The sequence below is a fragment of the Stomoxys calcitrans genome, chromosome 4, assembly GCF_963082655.1.
Source record: "Stomoxys calcitrans chromosome 4, idStoCalc2.1, whole genome shotgun sequence".
Taxonomy (NCBI): domain Eukaryota; kingdom Metazoa; phylum Arthropoda; class Insecta; order Diptera; family Muscidae; genus Stomoxys; species Stomoxys calcitrans.
In genome coordinates this window covers 158252789-158273065 of record NC_081555.1, presented here as the reverse complement: position 1 = coordinate 158273065, position 20277 = coordinate 158252789, and the positions used below count along the sequence as shown (strand labels likewise).

The 20277-nt window shown below is 38.2% G+C and overlaps 1 protein-coding gene across 1 annotated transcript; it reads left to right on the top strand.

The window, feature by feature from the left end:
* Positions 1–1182: 1182 nt before the first annotated feature.
* Positions 1183–9690, top strand: LOC106081668 (calaxin). Its single transcript, XM_059367330.1, has 4 exons — positions 1183–1478; positions 8465–8582; positions 8641–9000; positions 9075–9690. The coding sequence occupies exons 1-4, from the start codon at positions 1183–1185 to the stop codon at positions 9192–9194; spliced, it is 894 nt and encodes a 297-aa protein (XP_059223313.1). The 3' UTR covers positions 9195–9690.
* Positions 9691–20277: the final 10587 nt, after the last annotated feature.

Here is a 20277-nt window from a genome sequence, read left to right as displayed (position 1 = left end):
TGTGCCCTCTAGAGGCTCAAGAAGTCAAGACCCAAGATCGGTTTATATGGCAGCTATATCAGGTTATGGACCGATTTAAACCATACTTGGCACAGTTGTTGGGTATCATAACAAAACACGTCGTGCGAAATTCCATTCCATTCGGATAAGAATTGCGCTCTCTAGAGGCTCAAGAAGTCAAGACCCAAGATCGGTTTATATGGCAGCTATATCAGGTTATTGGCCGATTTGAACCATACTTGGCACAGTTGTTGGATATAATAACAAAACACGTCGTGCAAAATTTCATTTCAATCGGATAAGAATTGCGCACTCTAGAGGCTCAAGAAGTCAAGACCCAAGATCGGTTTATATGGCAGCTATATCAGGTTATGGACCGATTTGAACTATACTTGGCGCAGTTGTTGGATATCATAACAAAGCACGTCGTGCAAAATTTCATTCCAATCGGATAAAATTTGCGCTCTCTAGAGGCTCAAGAAGTCAAGACGAAAGATCGGTTTATATGGCAGTTATATCAAAACATGGACCGATATGGCCCATTTACAATACCAACCGACCTACACTAATAAGAAGTATTTGTGCAAAATTTCAAGCGGCTAGCTTTACTCCTTCGGAAGTTAGCGTGCTTTCGACAGACGGACGGACGGAAGGACGGACGGACAGACGGACGGACATGGCTAGATCGACATAAAATGTCACGACGATCAAGAATATATATACTTTATGGGGTCTCAGACGAATATTTCGAGTAGTTACAAACAGAATGTCGAAATTAGTATACCCCCCATCTTATGGTGGAGGGTATAAAAAGGACAACATACTCGTTCGTATGTGCCTGGCAAATTGCAAACAAACAGAGGTCAGGCGAATTCAGTTTTTGACGCCATTGATGGTGTAGTTGAGCGGAGGTGGCTTTATATCAGGATAAACTGTATGTCCCCATAGTTTCGCAACATAGTAAACAGTCTGTCTAGCTGGCTGGCTGGCTGTCTGTCTATGTGTAACTTAAACACCCCATTCATTGCATGACTTCAAATAGTTTTGATTACAGTTTTTCTGTTTTTTATTTGTTTTTGCGGATAGTGCTATTGAACCACGAAGCATTGTTGCTTTGTTGTTAGCTTTTGACTCATGCTCGTATGTGTTCCCATTTCTCGATTTTCATACTTTCTTTCTTTCATGCTAGCAACCAAGGCTAAGGCGGGTGTCAACAGCGCCCCCACACCCCAAGGTGTCAACAGCAATGCAGCCCGTGCAGGTGGCGCTGCTGCAGGAGTTGGCAGCCGAAGGCACATGAATACGGTCATAATAAGAACGGTAACGGCATTTTTGGCTAGCGGCAAACGTAACTCCAACAACTCGAAAGCATCAAACGGCAGTCGACAGCGGGCCAGAAAGGCCAAAATGGACGAATCAAGTGCTAAAATAAATCCCAAGCTATTGGAGTCATTAAAAAAGAAAACAAGATTTACTAAGTGAGTAATCGTCATAAGTTAAAAAAAATTCTTCAATGTTAAGTCGAAAATAATTATTCTGTTAAGATTATCATCATTAAAATTAAATTAACTTGCATATCGGTTTATGTGAAATTAATTACTGTTGTTTGCTGTTGATTATAAAAATACTAAGAGTTGAGTCAGTGACATTTGAGGTCAGAATGTGATTAGTATTGGGTTGCCCAAAAAGTAATTGCGGATTTTTTAAAAGAAAGTAAATGCATTTTTAATAAAACTTAGAATGAACTTTAATCAAATATACTTTTTTACACTTTTTTTTTCTAAAGCAAGCTAAAAGTAACAGCTGATAACTGACAGAAGAAAGAATGCAATTACAGAGTCACAAGCTGTGAAAAAATTTGTCAACGCCAACTATGTGAAAAATCCGCAATTACTTTTTGGGCAACCCAATATATAAGAGAAATTCATTAAAATGCACTTACTACGTTTTGTTGTTTACAAAACAAAGACTTCTGTAATGTTGAATGATAGATTATAAAAATTCAATAACAATTTAATGAATGTTAAAACTTGTCATGTGCTGCAAATAGTCTGTGGGTGTGTGAAACAAACTGGGTATTGAATTCATGCGGGCCATATCATGGTATGGGCGTTTTAGTTACAGGAATCTAGAAATTATGACTAAACAAGTAAGAGAGTGTTAAGTTCGGCCGGGCCAAATCTTATATACCCTCCACCATGGATCGCATTTGACGAGTTCTTTGCGTGGTATCTTTTTTTAGGCAAACAAAGAATAAAATGTTGCACTTTTTCTCCATAGCAGTCTACCAAACTGCTACATAAGCACCATACAACAAGTTCGGAGAACATGTTGTCTTGTCATAGGCAGAGCGATGAGCACCACGCCCACTAGGGCTCTGAATTCTAGATATCCATCCCATACAGATTAAGTGTGAGTCAGCCACTGCGGCTATGAGACTTAAGGCAATGGGAGAATGGATTGAGGATGGGAGCAGCTCATACTATCGTGGTATAATCGAGGCGACGATAGGAAACCTGGAAGGAAGGGAAGAGGTTTCCGATCGGATACCTGAGATGAACCTTGAAGTCGAGTGCGAGGCACTGCTGCCATCGGCACAGTCTTGATTTGACGGAACCCTGGTATTGCCATCTGGAAGATCATGTTACACGGATGGATCAAAGCTAGAGGGCAGAGTGGGTCTGGGGGTTTACATTGAGAACCCAGGGATTGAGATCTGTTTTAGACTGCCTGACCATAATAAGGTCCTGCAGGCGGAGATCCGGGCGATCACCGATTGCGTGAAGTGGTGTGGAGCTAACGCGAGGACGTCGAGTGTGAACATCTTTATCGACAGTAAAATTGCCATAAGGGCAATAACAACCAGGACGGTAAGGTCACGAACAGTCTTGCAGTGTAAGAAGGACATTAACGGCTTCTCTTAGGATGGCAAAATCCGCATCGTTTGGGTGCCGAGAGTAAGGGGGAATAAAAGGGCAGGCGATTTGGCAGTAAAGGCCAGAGAACCGCCGTCGATAAACTTGATTAACCCGAAGCCTTTCGGGTCGACGCTGTCCGAGTTAAGGGAGAGGGAGACGAATGCGCATGAAAGATTGTGGAACAGCGAAACAGTCGGTAGAACGGCGAAAATCACATGGGGGGATCCAGATCATGAGAAGACTAGGCTATTACTGAAAGGAAGCAAGAAGGAGGTCAGTATAGCAATTGGTATCATAACGGGACACATAGGACTACGAGCTCACTTATGTAAAATCGGTGCGGCAAGTGATAGCATGTGTAGGGCATGCGGTGAAGATGATGAGACGTTGTCATTGCCTGGCTTTCGCGTCTAACAGATATCGGCACTTAGGTCGAGACACAATACCAGACATGAACCAACTTAGGGTAGTGGTATTGAAAACAATTAAGGATTTTGTAAGTAGCATGGAATTCCTAACTTAAAATTTTCTTTTTAGGGGTTACTTTATAGTTTTTAGAGCCACTATGGACATTCACCTAAGCCAGTAATTGGGGCTTAGGTGTATATCCATAGTGGCTTGGGGCGAATTAATATCTGCACCCTCCATTCGGATAAGAATAGCGCCATGTAGGGGCTCAAGAAGCATAATCGGGAGAACGGTTAATATGGGAGCTGCATCGGGCTATTGATCGATTCAGACCATATTGGACATATTGAAGCCGTTGTAAAAAATTTAAGCCAAATCGGATAAGAAATGCGCCCTCTAGTGGCTCAAGAAGTCAAGATCCCAGATCGGTTTATATGGCGGGTATATTAGATTCGGCTATTGATCGATTCAGACCATTTAGACATATTGAAGCCGTTGTAAAAAATTTAAGCCGAATCGGATAAGAATTGCGCCCTCTAGTGGGTCAAGAAGTCAAGATCCCAGATTGGTTTATATGGCGGCTATATCAGGTTATGGACAGATTTGAACCATACTCTGCACAGTTGTTAGAAGTAGAAGACACCCTAACGAAACACTTCATGTAAAATGTCAGCCAAATCGGATAAGAATTGCTCCCTCTAGAGGCCTAAGAGTCACGGTCCCAGATTGGTTTATATGGCAGCTATATCAGGATATGTAACGATTTGAACCATACTTGACTCGGTAGGGATCTGTTATGACATCACAATGTGCAAAATTTATGCCAAATCAGATGAAAATTGTGGCTTGCAGGGGCTCAAGAAATCAAATCGGGAGATCGATTTATATGGGAGCTATATCAAGTTATAGACCGATTTGAACCGTACTTGACTCGGATGTGTGATGCCATAACAGATCCATATGTGCAAAATTTCACCCGAAAATCGAATGAAAATTGCGGCTTCTAGAGGTTCCAGAAAATCGGGAGATCGGTTTATATAGGAGCTATATCCAAATCTGAACCGATATGACCCATTTGCAATCCTCAATGACCTACATCCATATTAAGTATCTGTGCAAAATTTCAAGCGGATAGCTTTAGGCGTTTGACCGCTTTCCTGATTTCGACAGACGGACGGACGGTTATAGCTAGATCGAATCAAAATGTCGGTAGGATCCAGAATATATATACTTGAAGGGGTCGCAGATCAATATTTCGAGGTGTTACAAAGGAAATGTCTAGGTTAGTATACGCCCATCCTATGGTGGTTGGTATAAAAAGTGTAAATGCACAGCTTATGATCATAGACAAAGGTGTGGTTCGATTAGGACACAATTGGCTTCAGATATCGGGGGGTCTAATGCAATTCGCGGTTCAAAATTTTTAATTTTTTTGGGGTTTAAGACCCTTAATCGGGAGTTTAGTCTGTATGAAATCTTAATATGGTCCGATCTGGCCCATTCAAGAAAATAACCCACATATTGATATTAACCTGTTGTTAAAATATGGATCTGTAAAAAATTTCAGTCCAATATCTCCAAAGCCTACGCTACTGCAGAGGCATGGGGTATTATGACTTTGTGCATTTTTTTGTAACAGCCAGCAGGAAGAGCGATAGGTCTATTGATAAATATACGGATCGATTCAGAATCTCTCTCCGATTCGATTTAGGTATGCTCTTCTGTTTTTCTGTTTGCCTGTGTGTTCGTCTGTCTTACCCTTTGTCCGTCTGCCGTCCGTCCGTCCGTCTGCCTATCTGTCTCTTCGTCTGTCTATCCATCTGTCTGCCCCTGTTAATTTGTGTACATAGTACAGGTCGCAATTTTCATCCGATCGTCTTCAAATTTGGCTCATGCATTTTTTTGGCCTAGCCTAGAAAATATCGGTTCAGATTTTGACATTGTTCCCATACATATTTTTGTCCGATTTTGACTAGTATTGTAATAAAGTGCCCATTTGTCAACCGATTCTCTCGAAAATGAACACGACAGATTCTCTTGTGACTCTCGTCATCATTGTTGTATTTCATAGAAATCGGTTCAGATTTAGATATGGCTGCCCTATATAAAGGGTGATTTTTTTGAGGTTAGGATTTTCATGCATTAGTATTTGACAGATCACGTGGGATTTCAGACATGGTGTCAAAGAGAAAGATGCTCAGTATGCTTTGACATTTCATCATGAATAGACTTACTAACGAGCAACGCTTGCAAATCATTGAATTTTATTACCAAAATCAGTGTTCGGTTCGAAATGTGTTCATTCACCGTAACGTTGCGTCCAACAGCATCTTTGAAAAAATACGGTCCAATGATTCCACCAGCGTACAAACCACACCAAACAGTGCATTTTTCGGGATGCATGGGCAGTTCTTGAACGGCTTCTGGTTGCTCTTCACTCCAAATGCGGCAATTTTGCTTATTTACGTAGCCATTCAACCAGAAATGAGCCTCATCGCTGAACGGTGAATGAACACATTTCGAACCGAACACTGATTTTGGTAATAAAATTCAATGATTTGCAAGCGTTGCTCGTTAGTAAGTCTATTCATGATGAAATGTCAAAGCATACTGAGCATCTTTCTCTTTGACACCATGTCTGAAATCCCACGTGATCTGTCAAATACTAATGCATGAAAATCCTAACCTCAAAAAAATCACCCTTTATATATGTAACACCCGATTTTCAATTCTAGAGCCATTGCAATCACATGTATTAAACAATCTCTATGACTTCCACGATATCTACGGAGCTTGGTCAATGTCGGTTCAGATTTAAATATAGCTCCCATATGGAAATTTGTTCATGAACATTTCATTAAGGAACAGCGGCAAACTTCTCACATGTCAATGAGTGCTTTCCGATTAAAGTTTAAGTTCAATGATTAGGGCCCGGTCGACACCTCTTTGGGGAGAAGTTTTTACATGGCAAAGTACCTCATAAATGTCGCCAGCATTAGGAGGGGATAACCACCGCTGAAAACTTTTCTGAGGTTCCTACCAGATTTCGAAACCAGGCGTCCAGCGTCATAGGCGGACATGCCAACCTCTGCGCTACGGTGGCTTCCATGTAATATCGTGTTAGTATGGTTAAAATGGGTCCCTAACCGCATATAGCTCCCTCGTAAACGGATCTTCTAATTTGAATTCTTTAGCCGCTAGAGGGCGCAAGTATTATCCGGCTTGGTTGAAATTTTGCACATGTTGCTTTGTTACGACTTCAACATCCGTGAGTATTATAATGGGAGTTATGTCTAAATCCGAACCGATATCATTGAATTTCAATAGCAATGGCGGGAGTCATAAGTGACTCCTTTGTGCCAAATTTAGTGTGAAGCTGTTTTGAAATTGCAAAATTAGTCAAAATCGGACGAAAATATATATGGGAGCTGTTGCCAAATCTGAACCGATTTCGACCAAAATCCACACGTTTTGTAGTTGTCGCATAAAAAAGCGTACTGCAAGTTTTTGAGAAGATCGGGTGATAGATGCGCTTGCAAAGGCCTTAGAAGTGAAAATCGGTCTATACATATATATGGGAGCTATATCTTAATCTGAACCGATTTCTATGAAATTCACAAATAATAATAAGAGTCATTAGAAAATCCATCCTGCCAAATTTCGAGAGAATCGGTTTACAAATCAGCACTTTATTAAAATGTTTCTCAAAATCGGACGAACATATACATGTATGGGATCTACAATATATCCAAATCTGAACCCATTTTTTCCAAAATCAATAGGCTTGGCCTTTAGGCCCAAGAAAATAATCGCGCCAAATTTGAAGACGATCTGATGAAAACTCCAACCTGTAGTTTGTACACAAATTATGGTTGCCCAAAAAGTAATTGCGGATTTTTCATATAGTCGGCGTTGACAAATTTTTTCACAGCTTGTGACTCTGTAATTGCATTTTTTCTTCTGTCAGTTATCAGATGTTACTTTAAGCTTGTTTTAGAAAAAAAGTGTAAAAAAGTATATTTGATTAAAGTTCATTCTAAGTTTTATTAAAAATGCATTTACTTTCTTTTAAAAAATCCGCAATTACTTTTTGGGCAACCCAATAACATCGGCAGACAGACGGACATAACTAAATCGAATAAGAAAGTGATTCTGAGTCGATCGGAATACTTATCAATGGGTCTACCTCTTTTTCTTCTGAGTGCTACAAACAAATTCACTAAGTTTTAGTACCCTATACCACAGTAGTGGTGTAGGGTATAAAAATCGTTCAAAGAACTTACCAATGGGATTTATGCAAAATATGATTCGGTCGGTCTTGTCAATTGTTAAAATTTTTAGTTTGGTCCCAGTACTAAGTTCATTCACACTTAATTGATGTGAAATTTGTGATGGCGCAGCGACATGTCGCTGATATTTTGATCATGGAACTCAGTACTACCCCTGCATAAGATCTCTGTATTCTTTTCTTCACCCTCTTTGTATTGTGTTGTCTGTTTTGACAGTTGTTGGGGCAAAAAATCGAACTCAGTACTAGGCCTCAGTACTCAGTACTTGGCTTTACATCTTTATACCCACCACCGTGGGATGGGAGTATACTAACTCAGTCTTTCCGTTTGTAACACCTCAAAATATTGATCTAGGACCCCATAAAGTATTTATTCTTGATCGTTTCAAAATTCTGACTCGAACTTGCCATGTCCGTCCGTCTGTCTGTCGAAATCACGATAGCGGTCGAACGCGTAGAGCTATCCGCTTGAAATTTGGCACTGATACTTAATATTAATGTAGGTTATTGGGGATTGCAAATGGGCCATATCGGTTCAGATTTGGATATAGCTCTCATATAAACCGATCTCCCGATTTGATTTCTTGAGCCCAAGGCTTAAATCTGTGTATAACCCAATATAGATCCCATATAAACCGATCTCCCGATTTGAGTTTTTGAGTTCCTGGAAGCCGCAATTCTCATCCGATTTGGCTGAAGTTTTTTACATGGTGTTCTGTGTTCTAAGACTCCCGAAAACTGTGCCAAGAACGGTTCAAATCGGTCAAGAACATGATATAGCTCCCATATAAACGGATCTCTCGATTTGACTTCTTGTTTTAATTTAATAATTTCCCCTTTTTACTTATAGAGATGAAATCGAAGCCCTTTTTCGTATCTATCGGAAACTAGTATCGAACAATCAATATGCCGCCAAATCGTTGGCCTCTGGACCAGCTGGAGCTATAGCGAAACCACAAACTCAAGAGGTAATTAAACGTACAGCTTTTGTGCTAAAAATTCTTATGTTTTAATTTTTTTGCTAAGGGCATTGATCGCATTGTTTTCCGCGAATTGCTGCACAGCACCTTTGATATTGTCACCGAGGAAATTCTTATGGAACGCATCTTCTGCAGCTGGGATAAGGCGCACGAAGGATTACCCATACGCCTGGAGGGTTGGCTCATTGGTCTATCCATCTTCTTAAGGGGTAATCCCATTGAACGAGCTGCCTTTTGCTTTCGAGTCTATGATTTAAATAATGATGGTTTTATAACCAAAGATGAAATGTTTACCCTGCTAAGAAACTGTCTAATCAAACAGCCACAAGATGAAGATCCGGATGAGGGTGTCAAAGATTTGGTGGAAATTGTTTTAAAGAAATTTGACATAGACAAAGATGGCAAGGTATTTATAAGCTTACCCCTAACTTATTACAAAGAGAACATTCATTCAGGCAGCGAACTACTTTATTTTTTCAGGTTTCTTTGGAAGACTTTATGGCAACGGTGGCCGCTCAACCATTGTTAATCGAAGCATTTGGTCAATGTCTGCCCACGGACAGTGCAATTGTTTCGTTTTTCTCTACTTTACAGGTTTAGCGCGAAATTTGTGTTAATCATTCGCACCCACTAACCACAAGCAGCAGAATCAACAGCAAGAGAGAGAGGGAGAGAGAGAAATAACAACAATAACAACAACAAGTGCCTAATAGAGAAGGCTTTAAGTAATGGAAACTGTTCTAATATTTATGAAAATTCTAATAGCAATATAAGCAATTGTGATGTGGTTGAGGTGCAGGCAGCGGCAGCGGCAGCGTTTGTGACCGTTACTGTCAACCAAGTATTATGTTTACATTTTAAATGTAGTGGTATGTGTGTGGTGTTATTATTTATTAGCTGCTTGTCGTACCTACTACTCATGTGGACACAGTAAGTTTGTCTTTCATGTTTGTAACTGACTTACCATTATTTATTTTTTTTTTTGTATAAGTCATTCCACTGGGTAGGCCAAGTGGGTCCCTCTCATCTAGTTAACCCTAACGATCTTGCACAGTGGCATGATTTCGATTAAAGCTAACAATGTAAACATTTTGTATTATAAACTAATATATTCGTAAATAAAAAGTAGGAAATAAAGAAAAAAATTATATAAATCAATCAATTTTCTAGTATAAGGCTTATATAAATCTTCGCAAAAAATTTTTCGTTATGATTTCCAACAACTGCGCCTATAACCTGATATATCTGCCACATTACCCGATCTGCAAATTTGCCCATGAACATTTCATTAAGGAGCAAACTTCTTACATATCAATGAGCGCTGTCCAATGCGAGTTTAAACGCAATGATAAGGGACCTCCTTTTTATAGCCGAGTCCGTACGGCGCACAGTGTTGCCCGGTGGACAAAAATGCAAAAAAACAAAAATGAAAATTTTTATGAAATTTTTTGCTTATCTTTTAAAAACTCTGCAAATAAAAAGACTAATCGATGTTGTCGTGCAATGGTTTTTTAACAAATGAATGCCACATATTTTGTCCCAAAAAATAAAAGTTTTGTTTATATAGGCAAAATGGATTTATACTCACCACCGTAGGATAGGGGGTATATTCATTTAGTCATTACGTTTGCAACCCATCGAAATATCAGTTTCCGACCCTACAAAGTACATATATTTCGTATCGTCGTAAAATTCTAAGACGATTTAACGATGTCCGTGTGTCTGTCCGCCCGTTTGTCTGTTGTAATCCCTCTACAGCCTTAAAAAATTGAGATATTGAGCTGAAATTTGGGACAGATACGTCTCTTTGATGCACGCTGGTTAAGTTCTTGAACGGGCCAAATCGGACCCTATTTGGATATAGCTGCTATATAGACCGATCTGCCGATAAAGGGGCTAATGACCATAAAAACTTTATTTTTCATCCGATTTTGATGAAATTTTAAACAGTGAGCAGTTTAAGGCTTCGCGACAACTGACCTAAATATGGTTCAGATCGGGCTATATTTAGATATAGCTGTAATATATATCGATGTACTGATAAAGGGTCTGATGCCCATAAAAGCCTGATATCCTACCCAAATATGGTTCAGATCGGACTATATTTAGACAAAGCTGCCATATAGATCGATTTGCCGATAAAGGGTCCGAAGCGCGTAAGCTTTATTTTTTTAACCGATTTCGCTGAAATTTGAAACGGTGAGTAGTTTTAGGCCTCCCAACATCCGAATTAAATTAGTTCAGATCGGACTATATTTAGATATAGCTGCCGTATAGACCGATCTGCCGATAAAGGGTCTGAAGCCCATAAAAGCTTTATTTTTTAACCGATTTCGCTGAATGTTGAAACAGTGAGTTGTTTTGAGCTTCCCGATATCCGAGCCAAATATGGTTGAGTTCGTAGTTTTAGGTCTCCCGACATCCGTCCCAAATATGGTTCGGATCGGACTATATTTAGATATAGCCGCCATATAGACCGATATCTCGATAAAGGGTCTGAAGTTCATAAAAGATTTATTTTTTATCCGATTTCGCTGAAGTTTGAGGCCACCCGACATCTGACCCAATCGTGGTAAAGATCGGATTGTATTTAGATATAGCTGTCATATAGACCGATATGCCGATTAAGGATCTGAAGGTCATAGAAGCTTTATTTACTACCCGATTTAGGTGAAAATTGAAATACGAAATTCAACAGTGACTAATATTTATTAGACCACTCAATGTCCGTGAGTAATTTGGGTGCATAAGTTATCCAATTTTCACCGGATTGTGACGAATGGGGGTTTTCATATATACCGGTGGTGGTGGGTATACAAGTTTGGCCCGGCCGAACTTAATGCCTTTTTACTTGTTGCAACTAAAATACCAAACAAAATATGATCTAAAGGCCAAAAAAGAACGAGCGCGTTGAGATTTGGGTTTAAGCAAAAATTGAACTCTGCACACAAATTCCTGCATTGCTTTCGTGGAATGCATTTTAAAGTTGAAAAAACTTAAATTTCAACTTTGACGTTTGAAAGCGAGCGTCTTTGTGTGTTGCCCCACGTCAAATTTGTTTTCTTTGTTTGTTTTTAGTCCACAAATTTAAAAATTCCTTAACTTTTGCGAGTTGCTTTTTTACCATTTGTTTGCAGAGTTGCATTTTTCAACGCGACGCTCACCAACGCACTCATTCTGTTTAGGCCTTTAAAGAGGATATAACTGAAAGCCCATTTATCAACAGCAGGTGTCACAGACATGAACATATGGTTAGTACCCTAAGTTTTAAATTAGAGGCAAAAATAAAGCAATCAAATTTAAACTTTAGGTAACTTGGACCTACCTAATTCATTTTCAGTGTTCTTCAGCGAAGTGTCCTGAATCAAAAAAGCTAAACTACAGCTGCACGAACTTGAACTAATTCAATATTTCGGATTATTTTGCAAAAAAATGATTTTTCGGCTCCTTTTTGGAAACAGAGTTAAAAACTCCTTTAAATGTTAGCCGGAAAATTCTACTATAGTCCCCTGAATACGCCAAAACCTAAAACTTAATATTAACACCGGAAAGCGGAAAACACAATTCAGGTATAAAGTCGTAAGTTAAAAAACGCCCTCTATAGGCTTAAGAACTCATATTAAGATGATTTCAGCCAAATCGGATAATAATTGCTCTGGAGACTCAATATGTTAAACCGGGAGATCGGTTTATATGGAAGCTATATCAGGTAATAGATAGAGCTGACAAAATATCGATGGCTCTATCGATACTATCGACATTTAATTTTTTGACCGAATATCGATTAATATTTTTCCGATGGATACTATCGCCAAAGTTAAATTTTTTGCAAAACTGAACAAAAATAAGCAATCCGACGCTGAATGTGTCCTTAAAGACACATGGCGCCTATAGAGGGCGAAATTATCATTCGATTAGATTAACATTTTGTACAATGATTTCCCTCATGACTTCCAACTGACTTTATTAACCTTGGTTTAATTTGGCCAGTGCATTGATATTACTTCTATATAAATTGATCTCCTGATTTTAACTACTCAATTTCGTTTGAAATATAGGTGATGGGAAATTAACAATAGTATCCATACTATCGATCTTTAATATTAAAACTATCGAATGTTGCGATTATCGATAGTTTGCCAGCTTTAGTTATAGACCGATTTAGGCCATATTTAGGCGGAGTTTTTTAAAGTCATAGCCGAAGACATTGTGAAAAATTTCAGCCATATCGGATAATAATTGCACCCTCTGGAGACTCAAGATTTTAAATGTAGTAAAAGTTTAAGGTAGTAAAAGCCACAATATTGGTCAGATCTCTACAATATTGGGCTTTCTTTTGCTTCCATATATATCTTTATCTGCTACAGAAATCCACAATTATTGTCCTATCATAAGATAAACTCACAAGGTTCTATTCGATATTTCAATAGGTATGCAAAATTAAAGCCAGACTAGATTTGGAGATAAGTTCTATATATTAAAAGTAGTTCGTAGGCTAGGTGGTGTAGGGTATTATATAATCGGCTCCGACCGACTTTTGCCTTTTCTTACTGGGTAGTATTTAGATCGCACAAGAAGCTGATTACTGGCTTAGGTGTATACCCATAGTGGCATGGGGCGGATTAATATCTGCACCCTCTGTTCAACCTTACCTAATACCGTCAAATCTTACCGGCTGCTTACAGCTGTTCGCGTGAGACTTACTTTACTTTAATTGGCTATGACAGAACATTTGTTCCACTAGCCGAACGTAGAATAGCGTTCCATGCGCCTCGATCTTCTGCGCTCATTCTAAAATCTCTGACACCAAGTTTCGAGGTGTCTCCCACCAATTGATCTTTCCATCGGGCTATTGGTCTTCCCGGTTTTCCACCGTGTTAGCCTTCAAAAGACATCTTTGCTGGAGCTTCTTCGTTCATTCTGACAGCATGACCTAGCCAACGCAGCCGTTGTATTTTGTTGCGTGTATCTATGCTATCTATCTATTGTCGTCGTATAGCACATACATACCGTCGTACAGCTCATACACATCTTTTAAATAGTTGAGCCATACATAGATGAAGGGAACATAAGATTTGGCCCAGCCGAACTTAACACGCTTTTACTCGTTTAAATTTATTTTGGGCTTCTTTTTTTTGTACTCAATATAGTTTTATGATCAAAAAAAACCTTTTTTATTTTTTTTACATTTTGTTCTTTTGGTATCGCTAATTGAAATAAAAGTTGCCGCACTGTGCTATTCAGGCCCGGTTTCTCGGAGAACAAAATAAAGTTCGTGATAACTAAACGGTACATTAAATTAACGAGAGGATAAATCTCATGTAAACAAATTTTGTTTTTTTGTACACTTTTAAGGTAATTTGGAACATATGGCAATATTACGCAGCAATCAGCAATAAAAGTGTTTGAGTACTCAAAAATTTGCACAAATTTGTATTGAAAGGAGGAATCGGGAAATCAGTACTTTTTCCACCCGAAGAGTACCGTTGTACCCCCGACCCCGATTTGGTATCTTTTGATGCATTAAGAAGTTTTTTTTTTTTTAAGTATTCGGATGTTTTCGAGCTTTTATTATTTTACTGACAAGTAGTTTTTAATTTGGGAAACGCATCACGCTAAAATAGGGATATTAGTCGATCGAATCATGTCCGCTAATAAACGGCTGATTGTATTTTTATATCTGTTTCGATTTATCGAGTCGATAAGTCACTAACCGGCACTGATTTGCGTGTTAAGTTTTATCGATAAGCATACGGGTATAATCAGAAAAACAAATATCGATACCGTAAATTATAACAGGATAATGAGAAACTGGCTCTTGTATTTGTTTTTCCTTTTTACTTTAAAAAGCAATAAAACACACACGTCAGTGAGAAGTATGCATTAAATGTTTTGCAAGCAATTTGTTGTTTTTTTTTTTTAATGGTCGTTATCTCTTGATTAATAAATGTAATGGTGGTAACTTATGAACACCCATTGATAAGAGGGAACCAAAGGTATGTTTAATTTGCCTCTTTTTCACGGCAATAAAAGTTGAAAGATATGCAAAGGTATTAAAGTTATTTATTAGACTTCTGTTACATGGATGAACGAATATCCTGCGTGGAATCCCATAACAAATAAATACTTTCAAATATGTTTTTGCGTTTTATATGCACTTCCGTAGAATGCGAGGTAGATTAGTTTCTATATTCCATTAACGAATTATTACTCCCCGTTTAAACAAAATTTCGCAAGGGCGATATGACCAACGTTAAAAGCCATCGGTCTATCTGTTATATAAATTCCATCCAGTGCCTATAGAGGGCACTATTTACTAATGTTTTTAAATTTTTAAAATTTTCGATTACATCTCTCCGGTGCATTGATTCGAATTGGATCACTGGCTGTGAGTTTTCGGTTTGTTGGTTAATAGCCATTTCAATGGAAAATAACAACTGAAAAAGAACCGTTTACGAATTGTTATCATATAGTGATCTTTGATCTTTTTTAGCCCTTGTATAATTATCTTATCTTATTATTCTGCCCATTCAATAACTCATGCCTGGAAGGGTTGAAAAGTATGACTGTGCACTCTAAATAGTCATAAAATGTACTAATTTGTCGTACGTTTGTTTGTACTATCAAAGTTTACTTGAATTATCTGAGCCATAGTTTAGATATGAAGAAACAATAAATGAATAATTAAAAGCCATATCGCACAAGAATTGCGTTTTCTATGGACTTAAGAAGTCAAAACTGGAGTTCGGTCTATATGAATGCTGTATATACCAACTTGGCCCATTTATAGGGTCTACACCAATACGATATGTTAATGCAAACTGTCAAGCGTCACGAATATAGCACTCTTTTGAATGTTAGTAGGCTTTCGTCAGACGGACGGATCTGATTGGATCGACTTAAATTGTCTTGCCAGGGACCTAGACCTATATCTCGTGGTGTTATGAAAAGAAAGACGAAGATAGTATTCTCTGCATCTTAAGGGAGGACTTTAAATTGCATTTTTTCAAATCCTGTGCTTTCCCGGCTCTGAGCTAGAGCTGGCAAAATACCGATAGCTCTATCGATACTATCAATATTTTATTTTTTATCTGCATATCGATTGATATTTTTCCCATCGATACTATCGGCAAAGTAAATTTTTTTCAAAATTTATAAAAAATAAATTTATCCTATAAGACACATTGCGCCAATAGAGGGCAATATTTTCATCCGATGGGCTTAGATTTTGTAAAATTATTCCTCTCATGACTTCCAACTGACTTCATTAAATTTGGTTTTATTCGTTCTGTGCATTGATATAGCTTCTATATAATTCAATCTCTTGATTTTTACTTCTCATTTACATTTGAAATATAGGTGATGGAAAATTTACGATTAACGATCGATACTATCGATATTTATTATTAAAAACAGCGATAACATCGAATGTTTCGAATATCGATAGTTTGTCAGCTACAAGGGTGTTAAGTTGGGCTGGGTCAAGTACAAGAGTGTTAAGTTGGGCTGGGACGAATCGTATATACCCTCCACCATGAATGAGTTCTTTGCGTGGTTTCCCTTTATAGGCGGAAATTAAAAGAGTATGATTTATAAGAAAACCCCATAGATTTTTTATAGAAGTCGAAAATTTGTATACCCACCACCGAAGGATGGGGGTATATTCATTTTGTCATTCCGTTTGCAACACATGAAAAAATCCATTTCCGACCCTATAAAGTATATATATTCTTGATCACCGTGAAAATCTAATACGATCTAGCCATTTTCGTCCGTCTGTCTGTTGAAATCACGCTGCAGTCTTTAAAAATAGAGATATTGAGCTGAAAATTTGCACAGATTCTTTTTTTTTTGTCCATAAGCAGGTTAAGTTGGAAGATAGGCTATATCGGACTATATCTTGATTTAGCCACCATATAGACCAATCCGTCGATTTAGGGTCTTAGGCCCATAAAAGCCACATTTTTTATACGATTTTGCTGAAATTTGGGACAATGATTTGTGTTAGGCCAGTAAGACCACTCAATATCCATGTCGAATTTGGCCCAAATCGGATCTATTTCGACAGAGCTGCTATGTCGGCATAAATTTTTCACTGGATTATGACGAAAGGTGGTTTAGATATATACCCGAGGTGATGGGTATCCAAAGTTCGGCCCCGCCGAACTTAACGCCTTTTTGCTTGTTATAGGCAGGTTAAGTTCGAAGATGGGCTGTATCCGACTATATCTTCATATAGCACTCATATAGACCGATCTCCAGATTAAGAGCCTTAGGCTCATAAAAGTTGTATTTATTATCCGATTTGGCTGAAATGTAGCACAATGATTTGTGTTAAAATCCCCAACATCTGCGTCGAATATGGTTCAGATCGGTCTGTGTCTTGTTTACGCATGTACTCTTGTGTATATCACTTTAATTCCCAAAAACGCAGTATAAACGAACAGGATTTGTTTTTATACCCTCCACCTTAAGATGGTGGTATACTAATCTAGTCATTCTGTTTGTAAAACCTCGAAATAATCATCTAAGACCCCATAAAGTGTATATATTCTTGATCATCATGACATTTTACGTCGATCTAGCCATTTCCGCTTGTCCATCCGCCTGTCCATCCGCCTGTCCATCCACGCTAACTTTCGATGAAGTAAAGCTATCCGCTTGAAATTATGCAGAATTACTTTTAATTAGTGTAGGTCGGTTGGGATTGTGAAAGGGCCAAATCGGTCCATGTTTTGATATAGCTGCCATCTAAACCGATCCTGGGTCTTGACTTCTTGAGCTTCTACAGGGCGCAATTCTTATCCGATTTGGCTGAAATTTTGCACGAGGTGTTTTGTTGTGACTTCCAATAACTGTGATAAATATGATTCAAATCGGTTGAATCATATTTATCACATATGATATAGCTGCCATATAAACCGATCTGGGATCTTGACTTCTTGAGGCACTAGAGGGCGCAATTCTTATCCGATTTGGCTAAAATTTAGCATGAAGTGTTTTTTTATGACTTCCAACAAGTGAACTCTGTATGGTTTTAATCGGTCCATAACCTGATATAGCTGCCATATAAACCGATCTGGGATCTTGACTTCTTAAGCCTCTAGAGGGCGTAATTCATATCCGATTTGGCTGAAATTGTGCATGAAATATTTTGATATGACTTGCAACAAGTGTAAAAAGTATGTTCTAAATCGGTCTATAACCTGGTATAGCTGCCATATAAACCGATCTTGGGTCTTGACTTCTCAAGCTTCTAGAGGACGCAATGCATGAACTATTTTAATATGACTTCCAACAAGTGTATAAAGTATGGTCTAAATCGGTCTATAGCTGCCACATAAACCGATCTTGGGTTTTGACTTCTTCTAGAGGACGCAAATCTTCGTCGATTTGGCTGAAATTTTGCATGAGGTGTTTTGTTGTGACTTCCAACAGTCGTGCTAAGTATGGTTAAAAACGGTCAATAACCTGATATAGAAGTCAATATCCGATTTTGAATCTTGATTTCTTGAGGCACTAGAGGGCGCAATTCTTATCCGATTTGGCTAAAATTTAGCATGAAGTGTTTTTTTATGGCTTCCAACAAGTGTACTCAGTATTGTTTAAATCGTTCCGTAACCTGATATAGCTGCCATATAAACCAATCTTGAATCTTGACTTCTTGAGCCACTAGAGAGCGCAATTATCATCCGATTTGGCTGAAATGTTGCAAGAAGTGTTTTGTTATGACTTCCAACAACTGTGCCAAAAATGGTTTTAATTGGTCCATAATCTGATATAGCTGCCATATAAACCAATCTTGAATCTTGATTTATTTAGCCGCAAGAGGGCGCATTTATTAACGGATTTGGCTGAAATTTTGCAAGAGGTGTTTTGTTATGACTTCCAACAACTGTGCCGAATATGGTTTTAATTGGTCCATAATCTGATGTAGCTGCCATATAAACCGATCTTGAATCTTGACTTCTTGAGCCACTAGAGAGCGCAATTCTCATCCGATTTGACTGAAATTTTGCATTACGTGTATTGTAATGACTTCCAATAGCTGTGCCAAATATTGTTCATATCGGTTCATAACCTGATATAGCTGCCATATAAACCGATCTGGGGTCTTGACTTCTTGAGCCACTAGAGGGCTCAAGTTTTATTCGATTGACATTTTGTACAAAGACTTCTCTCATGAACTACAACATTCATGTCAATTATGGTCAGAATCGGTCTATAGCCTAATACAGCTCCCATATAAACCGATCTGCCTATTTTACTTCTTGAGCCTCTTAAGGGCGTCATTTTTATTCGAATTGGCTGAAATTTTACACAACGACTTCTACTATGGTCTCCAACATTCAGTTCAATTGTGGTCCAAATCGGACGATAACTTGATATTATAGCTACAATATCATAGCAACTCTTTCTTTTTTATCATATGTTTGCCTAAAAAGTGATACCTGGAAAAGAACTCGACAAATGCGATCCGTGGCGGAGGGGATATAAGATTCGGCCCCGCCGAACTTAGCACCCTTTTACTTGTTTTCACATTTTTCACGTTTTGTTTTGACAGGTTGGCAAATGGCGTTACCACCTCATGGTAAACAAACAGACTTGCGCTGGAAATATTTTTTTGCGCTTAAATTTTGCCCTTCACGGCTTGTCTATTCAGTACGTATATAAAGCACAGCAAAAATAAGCGAGGGTAATGTACTATCAATACCGTTATATATAAATTTTTTCTTTCAGTGTAGGTTTAAGGTATAGGGTGATTTTTTTGAGGTTAGGATTTTCATGCATTAGTATTTGACAGATCACGTGGGATTTCAGACATGGTGTCAAAGAGAAAGATGCTCAGTATGCTTTGACATTTCATCATGCAAATCATTGAATTTTATTACCAAAATCAGTGTTCGGTTCGAAATGTGTTCATTCACCGTTCAGCGATGAGGCTCATTTCTGGTTGAATGGCTAAGTAAATAAGCAAAATTGCCGCATTTGGAGTGAAGAGCAACCAGAAGCCGTTCAAGAACTGCCCATGCATCCCGAAAAATGCACTGTTTGGTGTGGTTTGTACGCTGGTGGAATCATTGGACCGTATTTTTTCAAAGATGCTGTTGGACGCAACGTTACGGTGAATGAACACATTTCGAACCGAACACTGATTTTGGTAATAAAATTCAATGATTTGCAAGCGTTGCTCGTTAGTAAGTCTATTCATGATGAAATGTCAAAGCATACTGAGCATCTTTCTCTTTGACACCATGTCTGAAATCCCACGTGATCTGTCAAATACTAATGCATGAAAATCCTAACCTCAAAAAAATCACCCTTTATTATTGGGTTGCCCAAAAAGTAATTGCGGATTTTTTAAAAGAAAGTAAATGCATTTTTAATAAAACTTAGAATGAACTTTAATCAAATATACTTTTTTTACACTTTTTTTCTAAAGCAAGCTAAAAGTAACAGCTGTTAACTGACAGAAGAAAGAATGCAATTACAGAGTCACAAGCTGTGAAAAAATTTGTCAAAGCCGACTATATGAAAAATCCGCAATTACTTTTTGGGCAACAAATATTATACATTTTGCCGACTTTTGCCATCTCTTACGTGTGATATATAACTTTCTTGGATTTGTTATATATAACATTCTTGGATTAATATATTCTCTTAAAATCTCCATTTTAGCAGC